Here is a 24029-nt window from a genome sequence, read left to right on the forward strand (position 1 = left end):
GCTGGTGTGCTTCTTCCATGTGGGCTTTGTTGCTTCTGAGCTTGATGGCCGCTTGATTACCTTCAAGCCTTTAAGACCCCAGACGCTATAGTTTTTGATAGCCGGGCACCATCAGAACAGCTGCTCCTTTGCTAGAAGGCCAGAAAAACTGAATGGTGCCTGCTACGATTATGGAACATTTTTATCAAACATTTCATGAAAGAGTCATGATCAGTGATTGCACAACTCATTTTAAAGGCAATGTAACCATGGGTTGGGGAGGGGGTGCTCGAAGATAGATGTGGTGCTGATTGTACAATTCCCCTTGATATGATTTAATGATTGAACTATTTGATTGTACGATATATAAATTGTGTGCCAATAAAACTGTTGGGGGGGAGGAGAATCATGATCAAAAGAAGGGATATGTGGAATGAAATTTCAAATTCTTGTGGAATCCACACATTCTGGAGTCTCTGAGGCTAGGTGAACTACTGAAACGATTGCTCTGAGATGACCTTTAAGTCTTAAATCTCAGGCTAAAAATACCCCCTGAAGTCGTCCTTAAACCAAACAACAGTTTGGCTTAATTTGTTAAGAAATATTGGCCTTCCTGGGTATAAAATCTTTGGTTCTTAACTTCTTTCATTGAATTTTTAAAATAATGCAGCTCCATTATTGTCTTTGTAGCTTTTAGGAAAAGCCTAATTCCTTTTATGTTTCTCCTAAAGGTCTTGGGTATTTTTATCTTTACCTTTATAATCTAATAACCTTTGTAATCTAATAGTTTCCTAGGTCTTGTGTCAGCATGATTGCTTTGGGTTAATTTTTCCTCTATTTGGTGACTATGAAATATATCACATACATTAAAAGCAATATAAGTAGTTTCTTCTTACTTTCAAAGTATCCCCTTTGAGAGATTTTAATTGGGAGGGCCCCTAGTGATAAGGACTGTGTTTTGGATTAAGTATGAGTTCAAGGATATTCATGATTTTTCCAGCCTCTACGCTTCATGTCTACAAAATGCCTGACATACGCTATGCAAAACAGGCTGCTATATTTAAGACCCACGTTTTCCATTACTTCCAAATAACTTTAAGATTTGACGGTCACCTTTTCAGTAAATACCTGCCTATACCAGGTTAAATTTCATATTCTTTACAAGATAGACATCGAAAACACTTAAAATATATATTCTTTAAATGCGTAAGATTCTAAGAAATCTTGCATACCAATTTACCTAAATAATTTCCTACAAATTGTCCCTTAAAATATTTTCCTTCTACATACACATTGTAAAATAAACATTTGTTGAACTGATTGTTATATGGTACAGTGTTATATGATCATGTAATGAAAGACCCTTTTATAAAATATATACACAAAGATAGAATTAAAACTTACCATAGAATCTGTAACTCTAAATTTCCTGTCTTCTGCGGTTGAAATAGAATTATGTTGCATTTACACAGGCTTTTTCCCTGGTATTGGGTTTATTTGTTCTTTTTAAATGGAAAAGAAAAAAAAGGAAAGCTGTTCTTGTTTGTATACTGGAGAGATTCAGTCTTTCTGTGGCTGCTGCTTTTACCACAGAAGCAGTCTTTGTGGCAATTGAAGCTTTGTGAGAGACATAAAGTAAAATATATGTTTTGCATGTTTGAATCAAGAAGAAGACTTTTCATTCTTTTTAGATTTCCTCCTTGGTCATTTACTTTTTATTTATATGCCCAACCTTTAAGAGGTTATCGATTTAAATGAGGTACAAACAGGACAAATAGCTCTCTCACTTTACAACAAGCTCTGCGGATTGCACTTTTCTTCTTTGGGAATATGTGGACTTTATTTCTCTTGATTCCTCCTACACACACACACACACACACTCCCAGCCTCTGGAGAGAGAGCTGTGATGTGCACTAGGCTTAACAGCTAAACGAATGATTGTTCAGTACTGTTTCTGGTGAGAGAGGGGATGTCTGTGTGTGCTTACATTAATTAAAACACAGTGAAAGGGGAAAAAAAAATTTTAACTTGTGGATATATTATACATTAAAGGAAAGTCAATAATGTAAATACCATGTGAGTGAATTACTAGAAAGATCCTCTAACTGCCACTCAAGCCAAGAACTAGCATCTTGTTATCCTGGAAACCTCCTAGCTGTCACTCCCCTGCAGACACCCGCCCAGTGCCACTGTCCTCCAGTCTGGAGAAGCCTCTCTCTTGCCCTTCAAGGTAATTCAGAGCTCGCTTTCTTGTCATAGTTGGATACCTGAGAATGCAGACCTACACGTTTTATTCTAGTTTTATTAATCATTTTACTGGGAGCTCTTACAGCTCTGACAACAATCCATAATTCAATTGTATCAAGCACACTTGTACATCTATTGCCACCATCATTTCCAAAATAGTTTCTTTCTACTTGAGCCCTTGGTATCAGCTTTTCTTTTTTCCCTCCCTTGCACACTCTTCCCAAACCATGTGAATCGTTGATCAATTATATAGTATTATTGTTATTTCGTATCTTACATTGCCCGTTGTCTCCTTTCACCCACATTTCTATTATTCGTCTCCCTCGGGGGCCGGGGTGTGGATCTTATATATCCAACCTTGTGATCAGTTTGCCCCTTCTTCCCCTCCCCCCACCTCCCCCTGCCGCTATAGTATTGCTACTCCTACTACTGTTCCTGAGGGGTTTATCTGTCCTGGACTCCATGTGTCAAGAGCTCTTCTTTGTCCTAATGTATGCTCTCTGGTCTAGCTGGATTTGTAAGGAAGAACTGGGTCATGATAGTGGGGGGAAGGAAGCATTCCAGAACTAGAGGAATGTTGTATGTTTCATCAGTGCTATACTGCACCCTGGCTGAATCATTCCTTCCTTGTATCCCTTCTGTGAGGGCATGTCCAGTTGTCTGCAGTTGACCTTTGGGTCTCCACTCTGACTCCTCTCATTTGCATTGATATAATTGTTTGTTTTGAATCTTTTGATATCTGATACCTGATTCCATTGACACCTCATGATCACACAGGTTGGTGTGCTTCTTCCATGTGTGCTTTGTTGCTTCCCTGCTTGATGGCCACTTGTTTAACTTCAAGCTTTTGAGACCCCAGGCGCTATATCTTTTCATAGCGGGCACCATCAGCTTTCTTCACCACATTTGCTTATGCACCCATTCTGTCTTCAGCAACTGTGATGCTGCGGTTTCTTGAGCAGGGGCAATGAACATGGAACCAAACAGACACACACAGACAATACAGAACTGTAGCACAAAATAGACACAGACAGAGACAGTACAAACTGCAGCCTTGACGGGCCTCGGCATTTTATTTTTAAGTACTAAATACTGGCAGTGTTCCCAGATAAGTTTGCTATTCCCATGCTTGAATTTCTCATAGCCTTGAGAGTGAGTTCCGTATCTCAGCCCTTACTGCTTTTGATTTACTTTCTACCAGAGAAACACTGTTTGCAGCTGCCCCTCCCCCCGAATTCCTTACCGTTTGCAGTAAGGAAGCAGTTTATGAGAACCAGCTAGGACAGACTTTGCACACTGCTCTAGACAGATACATGACACTAGACACAGTGCTCCTCTCATAGTTCCTTCAGATTGTGTCTGGAAGATGGGTATCACAGAATACCAGGTATTAGAACAAAATGTTCTTGTGTTTAGGGAGGCCTTGAATAGAGGCCCAAAGTCCGTCTGCTATCATAATACTTAACATATAAATAAATGTACATTGACCTATATCCCTGTCATTATAAATTAATATATTTACATCTATACATGCCTATAGCTATAAATAGCTTTTGCCTCCTAGCTCTTTCCTCATTTCTTTTTGCCTTCCTCCTGTCCCACTATAATGTTCACCTTCCATTCAGAATTCCGGAATTCCTCTCAGATACATTGCATTTGATCAACCCCAACCAGGCATTCTACATCCTCCTCACCATTGATTCTAGGTCTCTTATTGTTCCCTTGTCCCTGAGTTTGTTGGCTCTCTGTCCCCCTCACCCCCCTCCTCTCCATGTCCCCCCAAAACCACTGGCCCCATTGTTTACTCCTCGGGATTTTTTATCCTGCCTATCTTATATAGATAGACATAGAGAAAGAAAAGATAAGAAAAGAAAAAAAGCCTACAAATCGTTCCAGGTCTGCAGACCTATACATTGTAGTTTAGGTTTGTGTTTGGAGTGTATCTGGAATGGAAGCATTTGGTAGGTGTTCATCTTTACTGCACTCTTTTGCTCAAAGTGATGTGCTATCTTTGCACATACATGTTCAGTTTGGTACCTTTTGGCAGTGGTATACACTCATAAACTCAGCATTCAGAAGAACATAGACAACTTCTCTCCCCCAGAGAAACAGACTCATGTCATTGTCCAAATAATCTCTCTACCCTCCAATTCATGCAACCACTTTTCATTTCCATCACTGTCCTTTTATTTTGCCTTCACCAGGAGTGGAATTTCTGGGTCATAGGCTAAATGACAGATGTGAGGATCCCGAGTGGTGCAGTGGGCCATTTGCAAGATCTGTGGTTCAAACCTACTAGCTGCACCCAGGGTGAAATATGAGGGGGCTGGCTCTCATAAAGATTTATAGCCTTGAAAACGCACACTGGCAGCCCTCTGCTCTTTAGGGTCAACACCAGTTGGGATGGAATTGACAGCAGTGAGAGGGTAGATGTGTAACTTTTTTTACAGACTGTCCAATAATCCATCAAGGTGGTGATGCAGTTTTCGACTCCCTTGTAGTGTTGTCTGTTGCCGTTGTTGTTTTCAATCTAGCCATTCAAGTTGGGCAAAACGGCAGATCATTACAGATTTCATGTTAGTTTCTCTCATGTCCACTGATGTTGAGGGGCCATTCATGTGTTTGTTGGCCACAAGTATATATTCTTTCATGGTCTGTTTATGTCTTTTGCTCATATTTAATTGGGTTGTTTGTCTTTTGGGTTGGTTTGTGGAAGTTCCGTCATATTCGGGATATTAATCCAGGGTGAGCTGTATGTGCTGTGGATCCCGCCTCCTCACCCCCCGTCCAACATCAAGGCTGTCTTTTGTGTAAAAACTTATTTTGATCAAGGTCAACTTACCAATTTTTCTTTTATGTTTAGTGCTTTTTGTGCCCTATCAAGGAAATTGGGGTTCACTTCAATGTCTTAAAGATTTCTTTCATTTTATTTTGGATTTTAGGTTGAATTTACTTCTTAGATTAATTTTTAAAATATAGAGTGAAAAAGATAGTTAATTTTTTTCAGTGTCTAGTTGTCCCAGTAACGTTTGTTGGACACATTTGTTACCTTGGTTGAAAGTCCACTGTGTGTGATTATCTCTGGCTTCCTGTTTCCGTTGTCTGTTTGTCTGTCCTCATGTCACTGCCACACTCTCTTGATTAATTTGGTTCTGTAACGAATAAAGAAAGCCCTCCAACTTCGGGGCTGGTTCTGGGCTATTGTAGATCTTTCACATTTCTATATACATTTTTAGAATCATCTCTTTTAAAAAGCTTGAATAAGAAATCAGAGTGAGAGATGTTAGAAATCTAAAGTGAGGTCAAGTTAGGGAGAATATGAACAATGTTGAGGGTACCAACTTATTTACACGGTACATGTAATATTAGAGTCTATGCACATACATGAAAATGACTATAGATTATTATTATTGTTGCTGTTACTAGGTGCTACGGAATGGGGTCCTGTTCGTATCAACCCTGTGTACAGTAGGATGGCACACTGCCTGGTTCTGTGCCAGCCTCCTCGTTGTTGGTGGTTTAAACCCATTGTATTATATAATATTGAATGTTAAGACAGATGATACAGCAACCGACATAGAAGGATCCCGCGATATGGAGCGGGGCGGGGTAGAGAAAGTGAGCATGCTCACGTCTGTTTGGAAACGGAAGCATTCTTGACATAAATGATCACAGAGATGATGGAGAGGAAGGGTTGGGGCAATTTTGAAAGAGCACCTTTCTTTATCGCTTTTTATTTCACTTAGATGTCTTCCTGCGCATTTACTAGGCTTGTCATTGCTGTTCGGTGCTATGGAGCACATTCCTGTTCATTTCGAGCCTGTGCACAACCGAGCACTACACTGCCCAGTGCTGGCCCATCTTCCCAATCGTTATAGACGAGCCCTTGGTTGGCAGCCACTGTGTCAGCCCCCCTCACCGAGGGCCTTCCTTTCGTTCCAATGAGGCTTTATTTACCAAGCTCGACCCTTCTCCAGGACCGGTCTCTCTTAATGACACACCCAAAGTCTGCGATCCTCTTCTCCAAGGAATGCTCTGACTCCACTTCCTTCAAGTATCCACATGTCCACAGCTATAAATAACGTGATTTTAGCTCCTAATAATTATTAACGTGTATTTGGGGATAGTGCTTATTTTAATATGGGGTCATGTGATGATGGTTAGGTATGGTAGTTACATAATCTGTTGTCAATTTGAGACTTGAGAGTGAAGGGGTGGAGTTTCACCTGTCAATCAGGTTGCAGCTTGATGACCTCATTTGGAGGCGCTAAGGAGATAAATAGCTCACTGGAAGTGGGACACACGCTCACTCCCTGGGAGACGTTACTGATGATGATAATGACACTGATGATGAGCCTTGTGGAGCTATGCTGATGCAGCCAGAGCCCTGGAGCTGAGGAGCCACATGAAGACCTCTGGGAGCACTGAGATGCTTACATGCTACTGGATCCACAAGACTTTCCACCCTCTGGACTGTGCTGAACCTGTATTCCGCGTCATTGCATGTGTTTTGTGAGTCTGAAGAGGGTTTTGTAGACTGGTATCGGACTATGGGCTAATATTGGACTTATGGACTTGAACTGGACTGGGCTGGGATGTTTTTCTCAGTATTCAATTGCTCTTGTATATAAAGCTCTTTCTTATACACATGGGAGTCTCCCTAGATTTGTTTCTCTAGTCTACCCAGACTGACACGTTAGGTTTCATGTCAACCTAGTTGGACCAGGATTCTCTCATGATATGACCAAACATCGTGCGGTCCCTCCATGATGAGATGTTCTGTGAAGCAGCCAGACAGCTGTGGGGACAGTAGGGGAGCGTACCACCTCATCAATCTGGCCACAGTCTTGATACAATTGAGGGAGGGTTCATTCCAGGTGTGGCCTACTCTCCATCTAGATTGACAGTGGGTGGAAGCCAGCTCACGTCAGCTGAATCTGGATCCTGCATGTGGTTCGTTGACCTCTTACGATGTTGCCCACTGATCCCAGGAGCCATGTGGGACTGTGGAACTCAGATTCATTCAGCTGATCTTGGATTCATTCGGATCAGTATCCACCAGCCTGCGGCCTTCCTGCTTTATCACCCTGCCTCCTGCCGCGACACGAGCCAGGAAAAGCCTCTAGCTCACATCGGATCCACAGATTGGAACCAGACTGGTCGTCCCCACGTCTACAACTGTGTGAGCCATTTCTGGATAGAAATCTCGGTCTGGATACTTATACATACAAACACTACTGGTCTTGCTTCTCCAGAGAACGCAACTGAACACAGGTCACTAGGAGTGGAGTCGAGTTGACAGCGAAGGCTTTGGCTCGGGAATATCTGGGGTTTTCTAAAATGACAGCAGATCATTTTTACCCTTTTCTTGTACCTCCAAAAGGGGTTGCTGAATGGTTGTCTTGTAACTGAGTTGGTGACCATAATTAGCTTGTTTTGCAAACCTTCTGTTTACTGGCCTTAACGCTCTCATCCACATCATTTTGTTCTATTAGTGCAGTCGGCCACTTAGCTTTGCTTTCCCGTCCCATCACAGAAAGCGCCAGAGTAGGTATTCTCTGCGATCTGGCACTAACATTTGATGAAAGTGGTGAGGAGTAACTTCCATTTGATTATTTGCTGGGAATGATCAGTTCTCTATATTAGAAAAGGAGCTCTGTGCGATTTTAGTGGCTGTAATACTTACGAAAGCAAATTGTCAGGGTTTTCTTCGCAGGTGCTGCCCAGTGGGCATAAACTATGGTGACCAGATGTCCCGCTTCTGGCAGGACAGTCCAGATTTTTAACAATTTTTCCCTGTGTCCCGCGGCATTTTTAAAAAGTCCCGATTTTGGGGAAAAAGGCACAACAAGCTAGGGTATATGGTTTTCGGCTGCCATGTGGCTATTTCGCCAGGCTATGAGTTTTATCAACGGTGTCCCGCTTTACCAGTGTTAAAATCTGGTCATCTTAGTTTAAACCTCCAACCTTTTGGTAAGTAAAACTGAAAAACAGACTCACTGCCGCGGAGTCAAAGCCGAATTAGAGCAGCTAGAGGACAGGGCAGAACTGCCCCTGTGGGTTTCCGAGACTGTAGCTCTTAGAGAACTGTCTTTGTCCAGCGGAGTTGCTGTTGGTTTTGAACTGCTGGTCTTGCGGTGAGCAGCTCAAACGTAACAGCTACACACTAGGGCACTAGTAGTGGAGTACACACCTGTGTCACCCTGGGATTTTGCACTCCGTAGATGCTCACTTAATAATTACATTGTAAATGAGTACTTGCCCGCCCGCCCCACCCCTGAGAGGAAGTTTATACAGTCTTTCTAATCACATTGCTTTAGTTGCCACCAAGTCAGCTCTGACTCTTGGCAGCACCATGTGTGATGGGGTTTTGATGGCTGGGTTTTTTTGGAAGCAGGTACCCAGGCCTTTCTTCTGAGGTGCTTCTAGGTTGCAGTTGAGCATAGCCTCTAAGGACTCCAATTATATGGCTTATCTCCACCGCCGAGCTCCCCCATCCTCCTCGTCATTGGCCAAGGGCCTCTGGCAGTAGTGGACTCTCCTGCCTTGACTGTCGAATGCACATGTTTGCTCTCACGTGGTTTCCCACGGCCTTCAGTAGCTATTCTATAAAGATATGCACATCAAGCCTTCCTTTGTTCCCTTTTTGGGAGAAGAGGGATTGAAGTGGAGTCTCTAGGGTATTCCTAAATAAAATTTTTGGAGGGATTTTTTTTCCCCAAGTAAATGTTTTCTCATCGCGGTCCTCCTCCCCTTGCAGCCCATGCTCCCCATGCTCCCCATCCCCAGGTTTCATCCCTTACTCCTGGCGTTCTTGCATGTATCTGTCTCCACTGCATTGCCCTTCAGTTAAACATTTTCCAGGTTGTCCCTCACATCTTTCAGTGCTGTGTGAGAATGCCATGGTCTTTCCCATTAGACGGCATTGAACTCGAGACACTGTCACTGAATGCCTTTTATCAGCCCATGTTCAGCAACCATTTAGACACCACGCAGCCCCGTGGTCTCAAACGACATGTCCTGACATTGCCAGGAAGAAACGCTGCCATCCCAGCCATGCCTACAATGCGGATGTCGATAATCACATTTGTTTGTGTCCATGTGTGTGTGTGGCCTCAGCGGGCAGCAGAGCCAGTCCCTGCTAAACAGTCCTGCAAATGTGAATGTAACAGAAGAGACCAAGAAACATAATAGGGAGCTGCATCTCACGTAATTTTTTAACATAAAAACAACAACTCTTTTTTCCCACCCTCTCTCTCTTCCGGACCTATTATCCTGCTAAGCAGACAGAATGTGTTTTTTTCTTCTGATAAAAGATTTAAAGAAAAAATTTTTAATGTTTTTATAATTTCGAGGTAGTGCTGTACAATTCTATAGTGATCACCTCAAGCAAACATGATGCTTGCTGGAGGCAGATGCTAATCAAATTAAAGACCCGAACACACAAGGGTCATGGGCAATGTCTGAACCGATCCCACCTAAGGCAGTGGTTCTCAACCTTCCTCATGCCATGACCCTTTCATACAGTTCCTCATGTGGTGGTGACCCCCCCCCCCAAACCATTACAGTATTTTCGTTGCTACTTCATCACTGTCATTTTGCTACTGTTATGAATCACGCGACCCCTGTGAAAGGGTCGTTTGATCCCCAGAGGGGTCGCTGAACCACTGACCTAAGGAGCTGGCGCAGTGGGTGAGGTGTTGGTCTGCTAACCAAGATGTTGACAGTTCAAACCCACCAGCTGCTCCTCGGGAGAAAGATGAGGCTGCCTGCTGCTGTAAGGATTTAGAGTTGGGAAACGCTCTATAGGGTGGTTATGATGAACGGGAAGGGAGGAAGATGAGGTTTTCTCTTCCTGTGACCCTGACCCAAGCCATAGTATTTTCCATAGTCTCATCTGCATGAAAAGTTGGACAATGAGTAAGGCAGACCAAAGAAGAATCCGTGCATCTGAACTAAGGTGCTAGCAAAGACTATTGGAAGAACCCTGGACTGCCAAACGGCAAACCAGTCTGTCTTGGCCAGAATGCTCCTTAGAGGCAAAGATGGTGAGACTTTGTCTCACATACTTTGGATGTGCTGTCAGCAGAGAGCAGTCCCTGGAGAAGGACATCATGCTGGGTAAGGGAGAGGGGGGCCAAGAAAGAGGAAGGTCTTCGGCAAGCTGGGTTGACACAGAGGCGGCATCGGTGGGCTCAAAGGTAAGAACACGGTGCGAATGGCCCAGGACTGGCAGTGTTTCATTCTGCTGTCCACAGGGTCACCACGAGCCAGAATTGACGCGGTGGCACTGACCACAGAGCAACAAAGATGTACGTTCTCAGAAACCGGAAGGGGTAGTTTGCTCTGTGCCATCTGGCTGCTATGAGTCAGAATCAACTTGATGGCCGTACGCGTGGCATCAGTCTGTCCTCCCATCTGTCTGTCGATGCATCACACTATGTTGGCTTGTGTGTTACTGAGATCCTGGAAGCTATGTCACCAGTATTCCAAAATCAGCAGTGCCACCCACGGTGGATATGCTTCATTATTGGCGCTTCCACACTAAGACATTCTAGAAAGAATGGTCTACTTCCGAATATCCCCCCAACATGAACATCTTATGGCTCACGAGAGAACACTGCCCAGCTTGCTTGCTCTGGACACATCACCAGGAGGGTCCCATGGCAGAACGAGGGCATCGCGTTTTCTGAAACAATCAGTGGACCCTCAGAGAGAGAGAGAGAGAGAGAGAGAGAGACCCTTGGAGGGATGCTGTAGCACAATAGCTGAAGCAGTGGGCCACCTCTCCTGGCCATTGTGAGGGTGACCCGGGCTAATGCAGTATTTATTTCCTTCTGGCATACTGAAGGGGATGTTGGCTTGGAGCCCATTGGGTGACCGTTCTCTATGTCTGTCCGTCCACCCTGTAGATGAATGAAACCATCAAGTGTTGGAGGAGTTCTGGGGAAATGCGCTTTGAGATAGCTGCAAATGCAAACATACCGTGATGGTGTGATTTAGAACGCGAACGCCCCACTCTGCAAACACGTGAAGATTTGTGTCGGCGAAAGGTTTTTGATGACTGGAAAAAGGAGACCACAATGGTGGGCCTGTTTCAGATCCATTTACCACACGTGCATAGGCGCTAGGAGTGGGCCCTAAGCATGTCGAGCCACATCGGATTCCTGCTGCTGGGGCAGCACGTAGTCACTGTGAGAGACAGAGGAAGATGTGGCCACAAGGCAGTGTGTTAGGGGAGTCAGGAGCAGGGAGCAAAACGCAGTGCAGGCTTAAGCAAAGGAGAAGCCAGCTGATTGGTGCAAGAGATTTGTTGTAGGCTTTAAAAGATGAATAATAATAATAATAAAAGGGATGTCACCGACAAAGGCTGAAGGAGGATGTGGATGGTATGATGAGTAAACTCTTGTCTCTCTGCTGCGTTCACATAAAACCCCGTGCACATGTCGAGTGCAGTATTTATGGTGATAGAGTGAAGTCGTCTCTTTGGCTCCTCAAAGGAGCCACGGTTGCACAGTGAATAAATACTTGGTTGCCAACAGAAAGGTCAGCAGTTTGAATCCAACAGCCGGTCTGTGGGGAAAAGATGTAGCAGTCTGCTTGCCTGCAGAATATGGCCTTGGAAACCCTCTGGGGCAGTCCTGCTTTGTCTGTATGAGTCAGCATGGACTCCATGAATGTGGGCCTCGTTTCTGGTCTTATTTATCTCTCATACTTGACTGTGGTGTCTTGGTTTGGGCATGTGATAGGTAGGTTTATTGTACCAAGCTGGCCAATAGGAACATGTGGGGGTAATCAGGTTGCAGTTTGATTGGAGGGCAAAGAGATCAATGGCTCTGCAAGGCCCGTCCCCCTCTCTGGCTCTCTGGTGGTAGGAGTGTGCTGGAGCAGCAGGTGCTGCTGCTTTAGCTAGTTCTCTGCCTCAACCTGTGAGCTACAGAGCCTGTGGACCAGGCTGACCCTAGGGACGTGTTGTTAGAGTGCGAGGCTCCTTCCAGACCTGCTTTGCCCGCTGCTGGTGCGTACGCTGCTGGAGCTTGAGGCTGGTGATCCAGCCGCCTAGTATTGCTGCCGTTCGATATCCCAGCTTCGCTAAGCTTCGGAGCTACTGACTGCTAGTGACCTCCTCTGCTGCTTGCTGCCTGTGGGCAGACTCTGCTTGCCTTGCCTGAGGGAGAACTCCGCTGTCTGCTTCCTTGACCTTGGACCCTTGGCCCAAGTGAGTTGAAGGATTTCCAGTATATTGACTGTTCCACGGAAGTGAGTTGAACTGAACCTTCTGTACTGCTCTGTGGACAGGTAGCTGTTATATTCTTTCTCGCTGTATAAATACATATAATCATAAGTGTCCTGGTTTTGTTTAACACGGTATTTCTGGCCCTCAGAGCTTAATAGATGATCAAGGAGTGTTTCATGAGCAAATACATGAAAGTAGTGAATCAGGAGTGTTAAATCAGCTCACTAGAAATTCCAAATACCACGCTTAGGAATTGACCTTTTAATATCATAGGTCATGTAAGCAATGGTAGACTTTTCCCCCATGGGAGCGACATGGGGCTGTGAATCATTCAACACGTGTTGACTGGATGCATGGGTGTTGCAATGGCCAGATGACTGTCTCCGAGGCTCTAGATCAGTCTCACTGGACTTTGTAAGATAGATTGGCACAGAAAAATACTGAAGGCACAAAACCAAGCAATGCAACTGTTGCCCAGCTGCTGGCTCTCTGTTGTCATCCAGCCGGCTCTGGTGACCTTACGGACAGCTGAGAAGACATTGCCCAGGCTGCTCTAGCCTCATGATTTATAGGTAGGCAGGTGAGTCTTAATGATGCATAACAATCAATCGGGAATCTTGGGGATTCTAATGCAGTGCACCTGGGGTGTAAATATAACGTGTCAGCAGGTGATTGGAATGGATTGAATCAGCTCAAAGCCTCCCTGGTTGTTTCTAAGGTGCGCTTGTTGGTTCTTTCGGCAGTCTGCATGGCCTATGCAGCCGGCGCGGGAAGGAGTCCGGGGATTTCAGTGTTGGCGGGGAGAGGGAAAGAAGCAGAGACAGGCACTTGAGTTGTTGTCAACTCAGCAGTGATTGATTTGATAGAGGATAAGGAGCCCTGGGGGTGTAGTCATTACACGTTGGGTTTCTAACTGCAAGGTCAGCAGTTCAAAACCACCAGCCTCTCCTAGGGAGAAAGGCGGGGCATTCTACCCTCGTAGAGAAGTATAGTCTCAGAAACTCACCGGAGCCGTTTGACCCTGTCCAACAGGATTTCTGTGAGTCCACATGGGACTCAATGGCATGAGTATTTGAGGTGGGATAAAGGGAGGGTGGAAGGGGCATGGTTCAGTTTGCTGACTGATGTTTCCTGATGCTACCTCTGATGTTGTTAGTCTTTCCCATAAACTGCTCTGAAATAACCTTTTCCTAATATGAGGTTATTACTCTGTACTGAGTCTTCTTCTAAAACATTCATGATGGTATCATTGTTACAACTAAACAGCTGATGAGAATCGCCTAGGGATGAGTGCGGAGGCCAAACTGATCTATTTTTACAATAAATATAGCAATTTTTCAGTTCCTTATGAAAGTTTATGGGGAGGTTCCAGAATTGAGCGAGCCTTCTGTTATCGTCATCATTAACCAGAAACTGTGTGCCATCCAAATGACTAATGAAGAATTATATCCAGCAGTGCATAGGCAAATATTACTCATGTGACTGATATGGTTAACATTGCAAGTGGGTAGGACAGACTATCCATCACCACCCTTCATTGTGAACTTGACTTATGAAATATGAAAATAGAAAGAACCATAAGAGAGGACTAGTTATATTTTCAGTGGTATATGTAAGACAGTGAGCCTTTCACACTTAATTCTTTAAAGCAAGTTCTTCACTGTGCAATGCCCAGTATATTTCTTCTCATAAGCCGAGTTTTCACCTTTGAGAAAGAAAATTTTTTTTTGTCTTCATATTACATGGCAGAAAATATTTCAAGGTAGGAAAAAAATGTGTAGCTAAACTTCAAGCTAAAACGCTTTCTGAATGCGCTTTTAAAACAAAAGTCTACGAGACAGTCTATGTCTTATTGCGGGTTGTTTGCATCATCATTTTATAAGGTTATGCAAAACTGATATTCCTCTTGAAGCCTTTGGAACCAGCCCTCTCTCTCTTTCTGGGAAACTCATCTCAGATAATCAAGAGATGTGGATGTTTTTACATCAATTTCCAAGAAAGAATTTGAATGGCATCTAAAGCTAATAGCAGTTATCATACTTGTGGCTAAATACTCCATGTGTTTAATTCAACTTGAGATGAAAAACCAGAGGCATATTTGATGCTCTATCTTTTTTCATCTGCTTTTCCGTTGAAGGGCTCTCTCTCTGAACAAAGCCACGTTTGTAAAGGGCATTAAGTTTTGTTTGGCCTCCCTTTGCACTGAAAGTACTTGGTGGACCTTAATGTGAGGTGATGCTCCCTGGACTGATTGATGTGTAAACAGAAGACAGATGGTGTAGAGATGACTCTGATGATAATTCATTTCTCAGCTAGTCACGAAGATAGTTTGATTACAGTATGCTTAAGTAATTATAACCCAGTGTGCAATGTTAGTCTTGCTTGTAGGGGAACACATGGGAAACAAGTTCTGTGTTATTCGTGCCCCACAAAGGACGGACTGTGGGGTAATGATTTTAATTCCTAACGCCCAATTAAGACAGAAGGGGCTTCAAATATGTCACACAGCACAGTGAGCAAAGTAAACCTAGACCAAATAAAGAAGGTCACTGCACAGTTTTGAGGCATAAATATAAATATTCGTTTTGGAATGATTTTAGATGTTGCAACATGAAAGGGGCCAGTATTTTTGAATTGAGGCAACGGTTTGTGTCCAGCTAATTAAAAAGGAAAAAAAGACAGGGCTTGATTTTAAGTTTACATGGCTCATAATGATCATGCACCCTTTTTGCTGTGTCAAACATTTAAAACTGGGATCAAAGGGCTGACCGGCCCACAGCAGGTCACATCCATCCAAGTTGTTCTTAAAGTTTTGCAAGGAACACCAGAGAAATGTCAAAAGGAGGGAAATAATTACTCTCGTGTACCTGGGGAGGCTATCGAATTTTTCATTCCACCTGCTAATCAGAACTTAACGTATTTTATGTACTTTATGTCATTCTGTTTTCAAATAGGATAATTGACCGCTTAGATGGGGTCCGACTGCTGTGGTCTTTGCTGAAAAACCCCCACCCCGACGTGAAGGCCAGTGCAGCGTGGGCCCTCTGCCCCTGCATCGAAAATGCTAAGGTAAGAACAGACTGTACTTTCGTTCTGGGATTTCTAGTTATTGAATAACAGCACTCCAACTACCCGTTGCAGCGTCGAGTGGATTCTGACTCAACACGGTGCCATCTGCAAAGAGCGGGCCTGGGCGAGGGTTCCAAGGCTCTGATCTTTCATAAGTGCATCATCAGCCAAGGCAGTGCCCAGTGGACTCCACCCTCCAGCCATTGGACGAGCAGGCAGACATTAACCATTTGTGCCCCCCCTCACGCGCCCCCCCCCCCCCCCCCCCCCCCCCCCCCCAAGCCTTCCTCTGGTGGCACTAGGGCTTACTAGTACCTTTGGACTTATTTTTGGTCAGAAGTATCTTATGGAAAATAGCGTTGATCGTTTTTCATGCCCAAATAATTTCTGAGCCATGCCTTTTTCTGATCAGTTTTAAAATTCCAAGCGAAAGCAGTCTAGGATAGCCGTGCCTACCAGGTTCCACCTGGCAGGTGCAATGGAAACAGGTGCCCCAGGCAAATCAGAGAAAAGTGAGCTGTTCAGACCTGTTGAGTGATAGAAAAAACGGTCTGCGTTTACCTACTACTTACAGAGCCCACCAGCATGTCTGATAATGCCCGGCAATGACATCCTATGTATAGCCTGGAGCGACCAGTGGTGGCAGTGGAGTGGATTTGAACTCCTAGAAACCCCGTAGTGCAGAGTAAATATGCCCCACAAGGTTTCCAAGACTACAGCTCTGTCTCCTGTTGAGTAACTCGGGTGTTTGAACCGTCGACCTTTCAGTTAGCGGCTGAGCACTTAGCCATTGTACGACCAGGTTACCAAGTTCTTTCTTGCCTTGAGGAAGCCACCTGCTGTCACCAAGGCCCGGTTTTCTTCTCTGACGATGAAGACTGGACCAGTGAGATGCATGCAGAGATGTTTCTGGTTTCAGCTCTTCATTTGTAAATGTTGCTGTTTGCTCAAAAGATCCCTTTTTAAGCCTGTTTTTATTATGTTTACTTAAAATCTTGGCGTAGGGTTAGATATTTCCCTTTAAGGTTTTTGTTGGTGGAGGCCCTTCTCTTTGTTGACTGTTTTTACCTAAGGGATTTACTTCTGTAATAAATGTAGATATCCTCTTTAGTAACTTTAAAAATCAGCCTGAATATTTGACTAGAATTCACCTTTTATAAAAAGTGAACTGTGAAGCATAGCAGGAATAGAGGAATAGAGTAGACCTAATATCAATCTGCTAATTGAACTAGTCTTTGTAATAGAAAAAAAAAAAAAGAACAGAGCAAATCAAATAGCATTCTGTAGAAAAATGGACCACAGCGTCGTAGCTTATTTGTTCACTGGGGCAGCACCAGCATATTGAGCTAAAAAGGGAAGGTGGAAGAAATAAACATACAATCTGATTACAGTGATGGGAAAGTTCAAAGAAATGAAAGATATCCAAAATTTAAACACTATTCTTTAGCAAGCAGGAAGAAGCCTGTTTGCTACGCATCCTGGAAAGCTGCCCCCTTTGGCTCCCTGAGCTCATCATCCCAGCCCTTCATTTACAAAAATGAACAGCTGAGGTTGGCCAGAACACTCATGGCACTGGGGAACATACTGAAGGTGCCACAGGCTGCCCAAAGAACTCACACATCTGCCTCGGAAGAAGTACAGCCCGAACGCTCGTTAGAGACAAAGATGCTGTGACTGCGTCTCACCTACTTTGGACCTGTTGTCAGAATAGACAAGTCCTTGGAAAGGGACATCGTTCTTGGGAAAGGGAAGGACGGAGAAAAAGAGGAAGGCCCTCTGAGTGGCTGCAACCTTGGGCTCAGCCATCAAGAACCATTGTGAGGATGTCCCAGGACTGGGCAGTGTTTTGTTCTGTTGTACATAAGGTTGCCATGAGCTGGAACTGACTCCATGGCCCCTAACAACAACAACAACAACAACGACAACAACAACAAAATGGTATTAGAGAAACAAGCCAAGATGAATAATTATGACAACTGATATTAGAGGAAATGGATATTATAAGAAGCAGAAGGTAACACTAACATTTTAAAAATTAATATTTTCAGGAGAGACACAGGGGATACTTTGTCCAAATAGGCTGTTATTAAAAAATAAAAATCATAGATAAGAACTCTTGAAAAACCAAAGTGTATATTTGGCAAAAATACTAGAAGAGACGGGTGTCAGGAATGTATCCTGCTAGAAGATCAAGTCCTAACTTAAAGCTATGAAGGAAAAGGAAATGGGGCGGGAAAGCACAAAAGAACAAAACAGTAACCAAAAGTAACCTTCAAGCAAGAAAGTCAAGAAAAGGGAAGTTTCTGGAGATAAATTGCTGCAGAAACTCTAGTCTTTATATGGAAAAGATCTGCTTAACACCAAGCAGGAAAAACACACAAACAAGAATATCCACACTTAGTCACAGATTCAAATGTCATATTTCCAGAAATTAAAAAAACAACAACAGGAAAAGGCAGAAAAGGAGCAAGGACCACACCGACAACTGCAAAAAAAACCCCAAAAATAAAAAATAAATGTCAACAATGCCTGTATTATCCTTAAAAGAAAATAGTTTTTATCCTATAATTTGTTACCTTGAAAAATCTAAATCTCTCTCTATGTACACTTTGTTTTTGAGCTCTCTGTGCTCATTAGCTATGTTTTCTTGATGCCATTGAACTGAGTCTGACTCAGAGTGCCCTCCTGTGAACTGCCCCTGCAGGCTTTCTAGGTTGTCATCTGTATGTGAAGAGATTGCCAGAGCATTTCTGCTGAGAAACAGCAGGCGACTGTGAACTACCAACACCTCACTTCCCATTGTACCATCAGGACTCATCATTACTATCCTTATGGGAAATCTTTTTATATCCTGAAAAACTAATAGCGTCAAGCCTTAGTACTAAGTAAGGACAAAGTACTCAAGGTACCCATGTGCTTTTTCTGAAAAGGATGTAATATTAATTTAGAATATATTCCAGGGGGGAAGAAGATTTTATGAAAGACAAGCACATTGAGCTGTTATAAAAAGCAATGATGAACCACCCAGCACCCTGTCCACCAGTGATCAGTGACGAGTCTACCCAGGCTGCCAGACAGATGGCCACTGCTGGGGGCACATGCCTTCTGCCCATCATCTCCCCACTCACTCACACAGTGGAAAGCAGCATGGGCTCCTGTGTCACTGGATTGGTTCCTGGTGACAACACACACCCTCCCCAAGTGCCTCAGTCTACCCTCCTTAAACAGTAAACCTACCCAACTAGCAAACAGTAAATCCTACCCATCAGACTTGCCCAGCTACATCGAAACAAAACAAAACAAGCTGGACAAGAAAAACCATACAAACGAGCAATGAATATTGAAATAAATAGTCCCTCAGAGAAAGCAGACAATAGCAAATCATACGAAGGATAAGATGATTTGAGCAGGTGAAGGGGAAAAAAGGGGGCGTGGAGGATGGGGAGGAAACCTTCACAGGGACACTATGAGAGCAAAAAGATGGACCAAATGAGTAACTAGAAACCTGAATAAAACAACTAAAAATTCAGGAGATTAATAACAGAATATCAGAACTAGATAATAGCAATGGAAGGACACTGAAGTGGAATTTAATAAACAGAAGATCAGTGACATAGAGGACAAATCCCTTGTGTGTTTGTCTGGGTAGACTAGAGAAACAAATTCATAGACACTCCTGTGTGTCTAGGAAAGAGCTTTATATAAAGAGTAATTGTACATTAAGAAAACTTCCCAGTCCAGTACAGATCATAAGTCTGATATTAGCCCATATGTCTGATATCAATCTATAAAGTCCTCCTCAGACTCATGCAACACATGCAATGATGCCGAATGTAGGAAGATCACAGGCCAGGGGGTGGAAAGTCTTGTAGATCCAGTGGCGGTGAAAGCATCTCAGTGCTGGCGTGGGTCTCCACGTGGCTCCTCCAGCTTCAAGCCTCGACTGCCATCAGCATCGCTCCATGTGGCTTGTCAGCAGGAATGTCTCGCAGGGAGTGAGTGTATCTGGCCTCCAGCGAGCTATTTATACCCTTAGCGCCTCCAAATGAGGTCATCAACTTGCAAACCGATTGATAGGCTAGACTCCAGCCCTTCAGAAGTTGACGTCAGATTATGTAACTACCACACCTTTATACAAATTTGTTTGTAAAACAATCAGATAAAAAAGGCGAAGAAAAAATTCTTAAGGGTTATGCGGGACATCATTTAAGAGGAATGATTTAATCATAATGATTCCAGAAAAAGAGGAAAAGTATAGAGAGAATTTTTGAAGTGTAATAGCATAAAACTCCCCCAATATTATGAAAGATGAGAAGATTTCCATCCAGGAAACTCAGCCCCATACAGGATACACCCCAGAAGAAATTCACCAGGACATAGCCTAATTAAATGTGTGTGTGTGTACACACACACACACACACACACACACACACACATCCCGGTCACAGTAGCAAAAAAAAAAAAAAGATGAAAGATGCAACTAGCATAAATACCCAGCAATGGAAAAATGGATTTTTTTAACATGCACACAATGGAATATTATACATTGTTAAAGAGTGAACATGAATATGTAAAACATCTCATAACAAAGGAGACCCTCTAAGATACTATGCTGACCAAAATCAATCACAGAAACAAAACTATTGTATAAGGCCACTGTTATTTATTATAGAGAGTCAAGAAAATGTTTACACACAAAAAGAAACCTTTGATGGATACAGAGGTGGCAAAGGAAAAGAAGAGGGGGAGCTCATGGGCTGGAGGATAGGCAAGTGTGGGTTTGGGGGAACACAAAGGCAGTATACAATGTGAGAGAGTTTTGCCTATACATATATGTATATATATATGTATATACATATATGTAATATATGCAAGGGAAGACACTAGCATGTTTCAAAAAGTTAAAAGCAACAATCTTGTTGGTGAAAAACAAGATATCATATACAAAGGAGAATCAACAAGACTAAGCATAGATTTTTCATCAGAAGGCATGCAGCCCAAAAGGCGATGGAATAGCCGATATAAACTCTTGGAAGAAAAAGGGATTACTGAGAATTATATATACAGCAAAATTATCTGTAGAAAAGATGGCACAATATTTCCAGGTAAGCAAAATTTGAGGTAATTGGTAAAAATTAAACCTGCCTTACAAGAAATAATAAAGTGAGTCCTTTGAACTTTCATATGAAGAAGTCAACACAGTTTCAGGATTTCACAGACTGCTTTAAATTTAAGAGGGCAAAAGTAAGCACCATGCACACGTGGCTACCATTTGCGATGAGGCCAATTCCGACACCTGGCAAGCTCAGGTGTGTCCGAGTAGAACTGTGATCCTTTGGGCGGTCAATGGTTGTGACCTTTTGGAAGTTAGGTTACCAGGCTTTTGTTGTGAGGTCCCTCCAGGTGAACTCAAAGCTCCTATCCTTTGGTTTGTAACTGAACACGTGATGCTACCCAGGGACTCCTCCACATGCGGCAAGACGAAACCGCCGCCAGTTAGTCTGCTCCGACTGCAGAGCAGAAAGCTTCTCCGGACCCGGGGAGCAGCTGGTGGGTTTGAACTGGCAACCTCTGGGTTGCAGTCCAACGCTTGCCCCACAGCAAGCCCAGAGCCCCTTCCTCATGAGGTCCGCGGCTCTTAGGTGGGCCAGGGTGAGTCTAAGATTTGCAGGTAACAGAGTTGGATTTGCGAGCAGCTCCTGTAAAAAGCTGCATGCCTCCAGAATGAAATAAGATTGCTATGGTTACACGTTCATTATGTAAATTTTATAAAGCAGAAGGAAGAAAATAAGATCACCTGTAATTTGAGGGCCCAGAAATAGCCACTGTTAGGAATTCAGGTTTTTTCCTCCCCTTTATCAGTGAATTGTGAAGGTCCTTGTGACCCTCTGTGCGCCCTTTCATGCCCCTAATTTGGTGGTGGTGTTGCCTCCTGGGATTTTCTTATATGCCTCTATTCTATTTCACTTAAGAAGTTTTAAAGGCTTGAAAAAATGACAATCTTCTGCAGTGAAGTGAAAATTAGATATAAACCTCTTGAGAATGTTCTTTTCACTTAAAACGGAACACACCGCTGGCTCGGACTCATTGGTAGAAATCGAGTTTCCCAGGGTTTCCACTAACCCAGTGCATGGTTTCCGTTGAAAGTAAGAAGTGTGGCTGTAGATGAACTTGGCCAGAGACTTTCTTTTTTAACTAAGATGGCCTTTTCTGGAGTTATTTCCCTTTGAGTCTCTTTGCTGTCAGTTCAAGGAACCCTGGGGAAGCCGGTTCTAAGCATTTGGCTGCTAACACAAAGGTCGATGGTTCAAACCCACCTAGTGTATGCACTGTGGGAGAAAAGCCCTAATGAAAGGGTCCGGTAAAGTCACACAGGGAAACCCTACTCTGCCGCAGCGAGTCTCCAGGAGTCCAAACGCAGGCAGCCAGTAACAACCCAGTTCGACGACAGTGTTAGGCAGATTGCATTTTATTTGTCCATCTTACTTCAACTGGACTGAGTTATTTTTTCATCCCAATCATTTTTATTTCCTTAGCTCCAGTTCTTTCCACATACATTAGTTCATGCAGCTGCACGACCACGCTTTTGCTGCCGAGGAAACACAATCTTCTGGTATATTTCCTTGCTCGCCCCAGATGACAGCTGTAGTGTGGTGACTGAACCAGGCCAGTCCTCACGCCAGAACCTACAGCTCTGGAGCTGGTCCCAACTCAGCGAGACTGTAGGACAGAGGAGAACTGCGCCATAGAGCTCTTGGGACTGCAAAACGTTGTGGGAGGAGACGGCCTCGGCTTTCTCCCTCACAATGACTGGTGGGTTTGAACCGCTGAACTCACCTCCTCGTTACCAGTCACCAGGACCCCTTTTCACTCTGTATCCCACGCTGTTCTCCCTAGAATATCATCCACGATCAAGTCCATATTGTGTTATTTTCAGAACCAAGAAGTGCCTCTGAGTAATGCCTTCGCGAAGGCTCTCCTAAACGTCTTAGTACCGTTTTCCACTCTAAGAACTTGAGAAACGGAGATGCTCTAGATGGCATATTGTTTGAAAAAGGAGTTAATCTCCCTTTTGCTGGTTTTAGAACATTTTTGAATATATTTTTAACATGAATATTTAGTTTCAGACACTATTCTGTATTTGCCATCTTCGCTCAGAGAGAGACTAGTTGAGGTACTTTGCCTAAAAGTCACCAAATTGAAGAAGCGAAATGAAATGTGTACAATTCGGCTTTGACAGTTGGAAGCATCTGGAGCCCTCTGAACGCACTGAGCTTCACCCCATGCGTCTGACACCCATTGAGCACAAACCTTGCTGTGGCCCAGAGGTTGGCTAAAAACTGGAAACGGTGAACCATGAGATCCCAGCTTCTATGGCCATCACATCAGTGGTCATTCCAAGGCCTTCTTCCACGAGTTTCTGGATGTTTGCCAGTTTCTCTGTTCATTGAGGTGGACAATCTGCCCTCTCTTGGCTCATCTGTCGAGGTCTTCCTTGAAATCCCTCTAAACACTTGTTTTAAGTGGGCCAGGATTCCTTTAAACTTACTGCAAAGCTTCAATGACTTGGGGAAGTGCCCACTGGAGTTCTGTTAAAAACATGGCATTAACCCTGACTTCACAATGGCTCGTTTCTCCCCTGTGGTGCAATCAGTATTCCCTTTTTGCAAGCACCCTGAAAGACTAAGACAAGTAAGGGCAACCCTGAGCGAGTTTGGCCGGAGCATCCCCGGGTGGCAGAGCATGTTTAGACACGGTCTGTTTGAAAGGAGCTTATCCAGGTATGAACGGAACCCGAGCAGCAGCTTTGGACTCACCTTTGTCTTCCAGACACACATCTAAGTTTAAATTTCTGCCTCCGCAAGCTTTGTAGCAATGCATGAATATGATCAAATAAAAACTAACCGCAATTTCGTTTAATCTCTAGGAAAATCATAACATTTTGCTAATCGAGCAGCATTTATGTAGCACTGATTGTGCCCCACGCCTTGATTGGCTACCGTCTTTTCTTAAATTTTGCATGCCTTTGTTTTCTGTTCTTGTATCTTCACATCTCAGGAATAAGGGATGGCCTGATTCTTCACAGTGGGTCACCAGGTAATAGGCAGAGAGCGTTTTTCTTGCTGGTACGTAGTCATGTACTTATAGCAGTAGTATGTTTCACCACTGATTGAATTTTGAATTAGCTAAAAAATAAATCTGGGCAAAGATTCATGTAAATAACAATCTATAAATAGACGATATTTTGCCCTGATTATTTTAGCTAAACAAAATCCAACCAATTGCAAAACGCACTTGCATGCTACATGTCATATCATTCTAAGTAAATTCTGAAACACCTAACTTCTTTGCATATGACATTCAAACAGGTGTGCTGGCAATTCATAGACAATCCCACGTTCTTGCTTCACATTCCCTCTGAAACTTTGCCTGTTGTGTTCTATTCAATTGAGCACCTTTGGGAAGTGCTTTCTCCGGCCTTCTGTGATTTTAGGTG

At 43.6% G+C, this 24029-nt stretch overlaps 1 protein-coding gene across 1 annotated transcript in view; it reads left to right on the forward strand.

The window, feature by feature from the left end:
- Nucleotides 1-24029, forward strand: part of ODAD2 (outer dynein arm docking complex subunit 2) — a 139416-nt gene that overhangs the window by 94089 nt on the left and 21298 nt on the right. The window contains exon 17 of the mRNA XM_045289841.1: nucleotides 15418-15532. Within this exon, the coding sequence (XP_045145776.1) occupies nucleotides 15418-15532 (115 nt within the window). The remainder of the gene's footprint in view (nucleotides 1-15417; nucleotides 15533-24029) is intronic.

The sequence above is a fragment of the Echinops telfairi genome, unplaced genomic scaffold (assembly GCF_000313985.2).
Source record: "Echinops telfairi isolate 266 unplaced genomic scaffold, ASM31398v2 ScPeMD7_31;HRSCAF=116, whole genome shotgun sequence".
Taxonomy (NCBI): domain Eukaryota; kingdom Metazoa; phylum Chordata; class Mammalia; order Afrosoricida; family Tenrecidae; genus Echinops; species Echinops telfairi.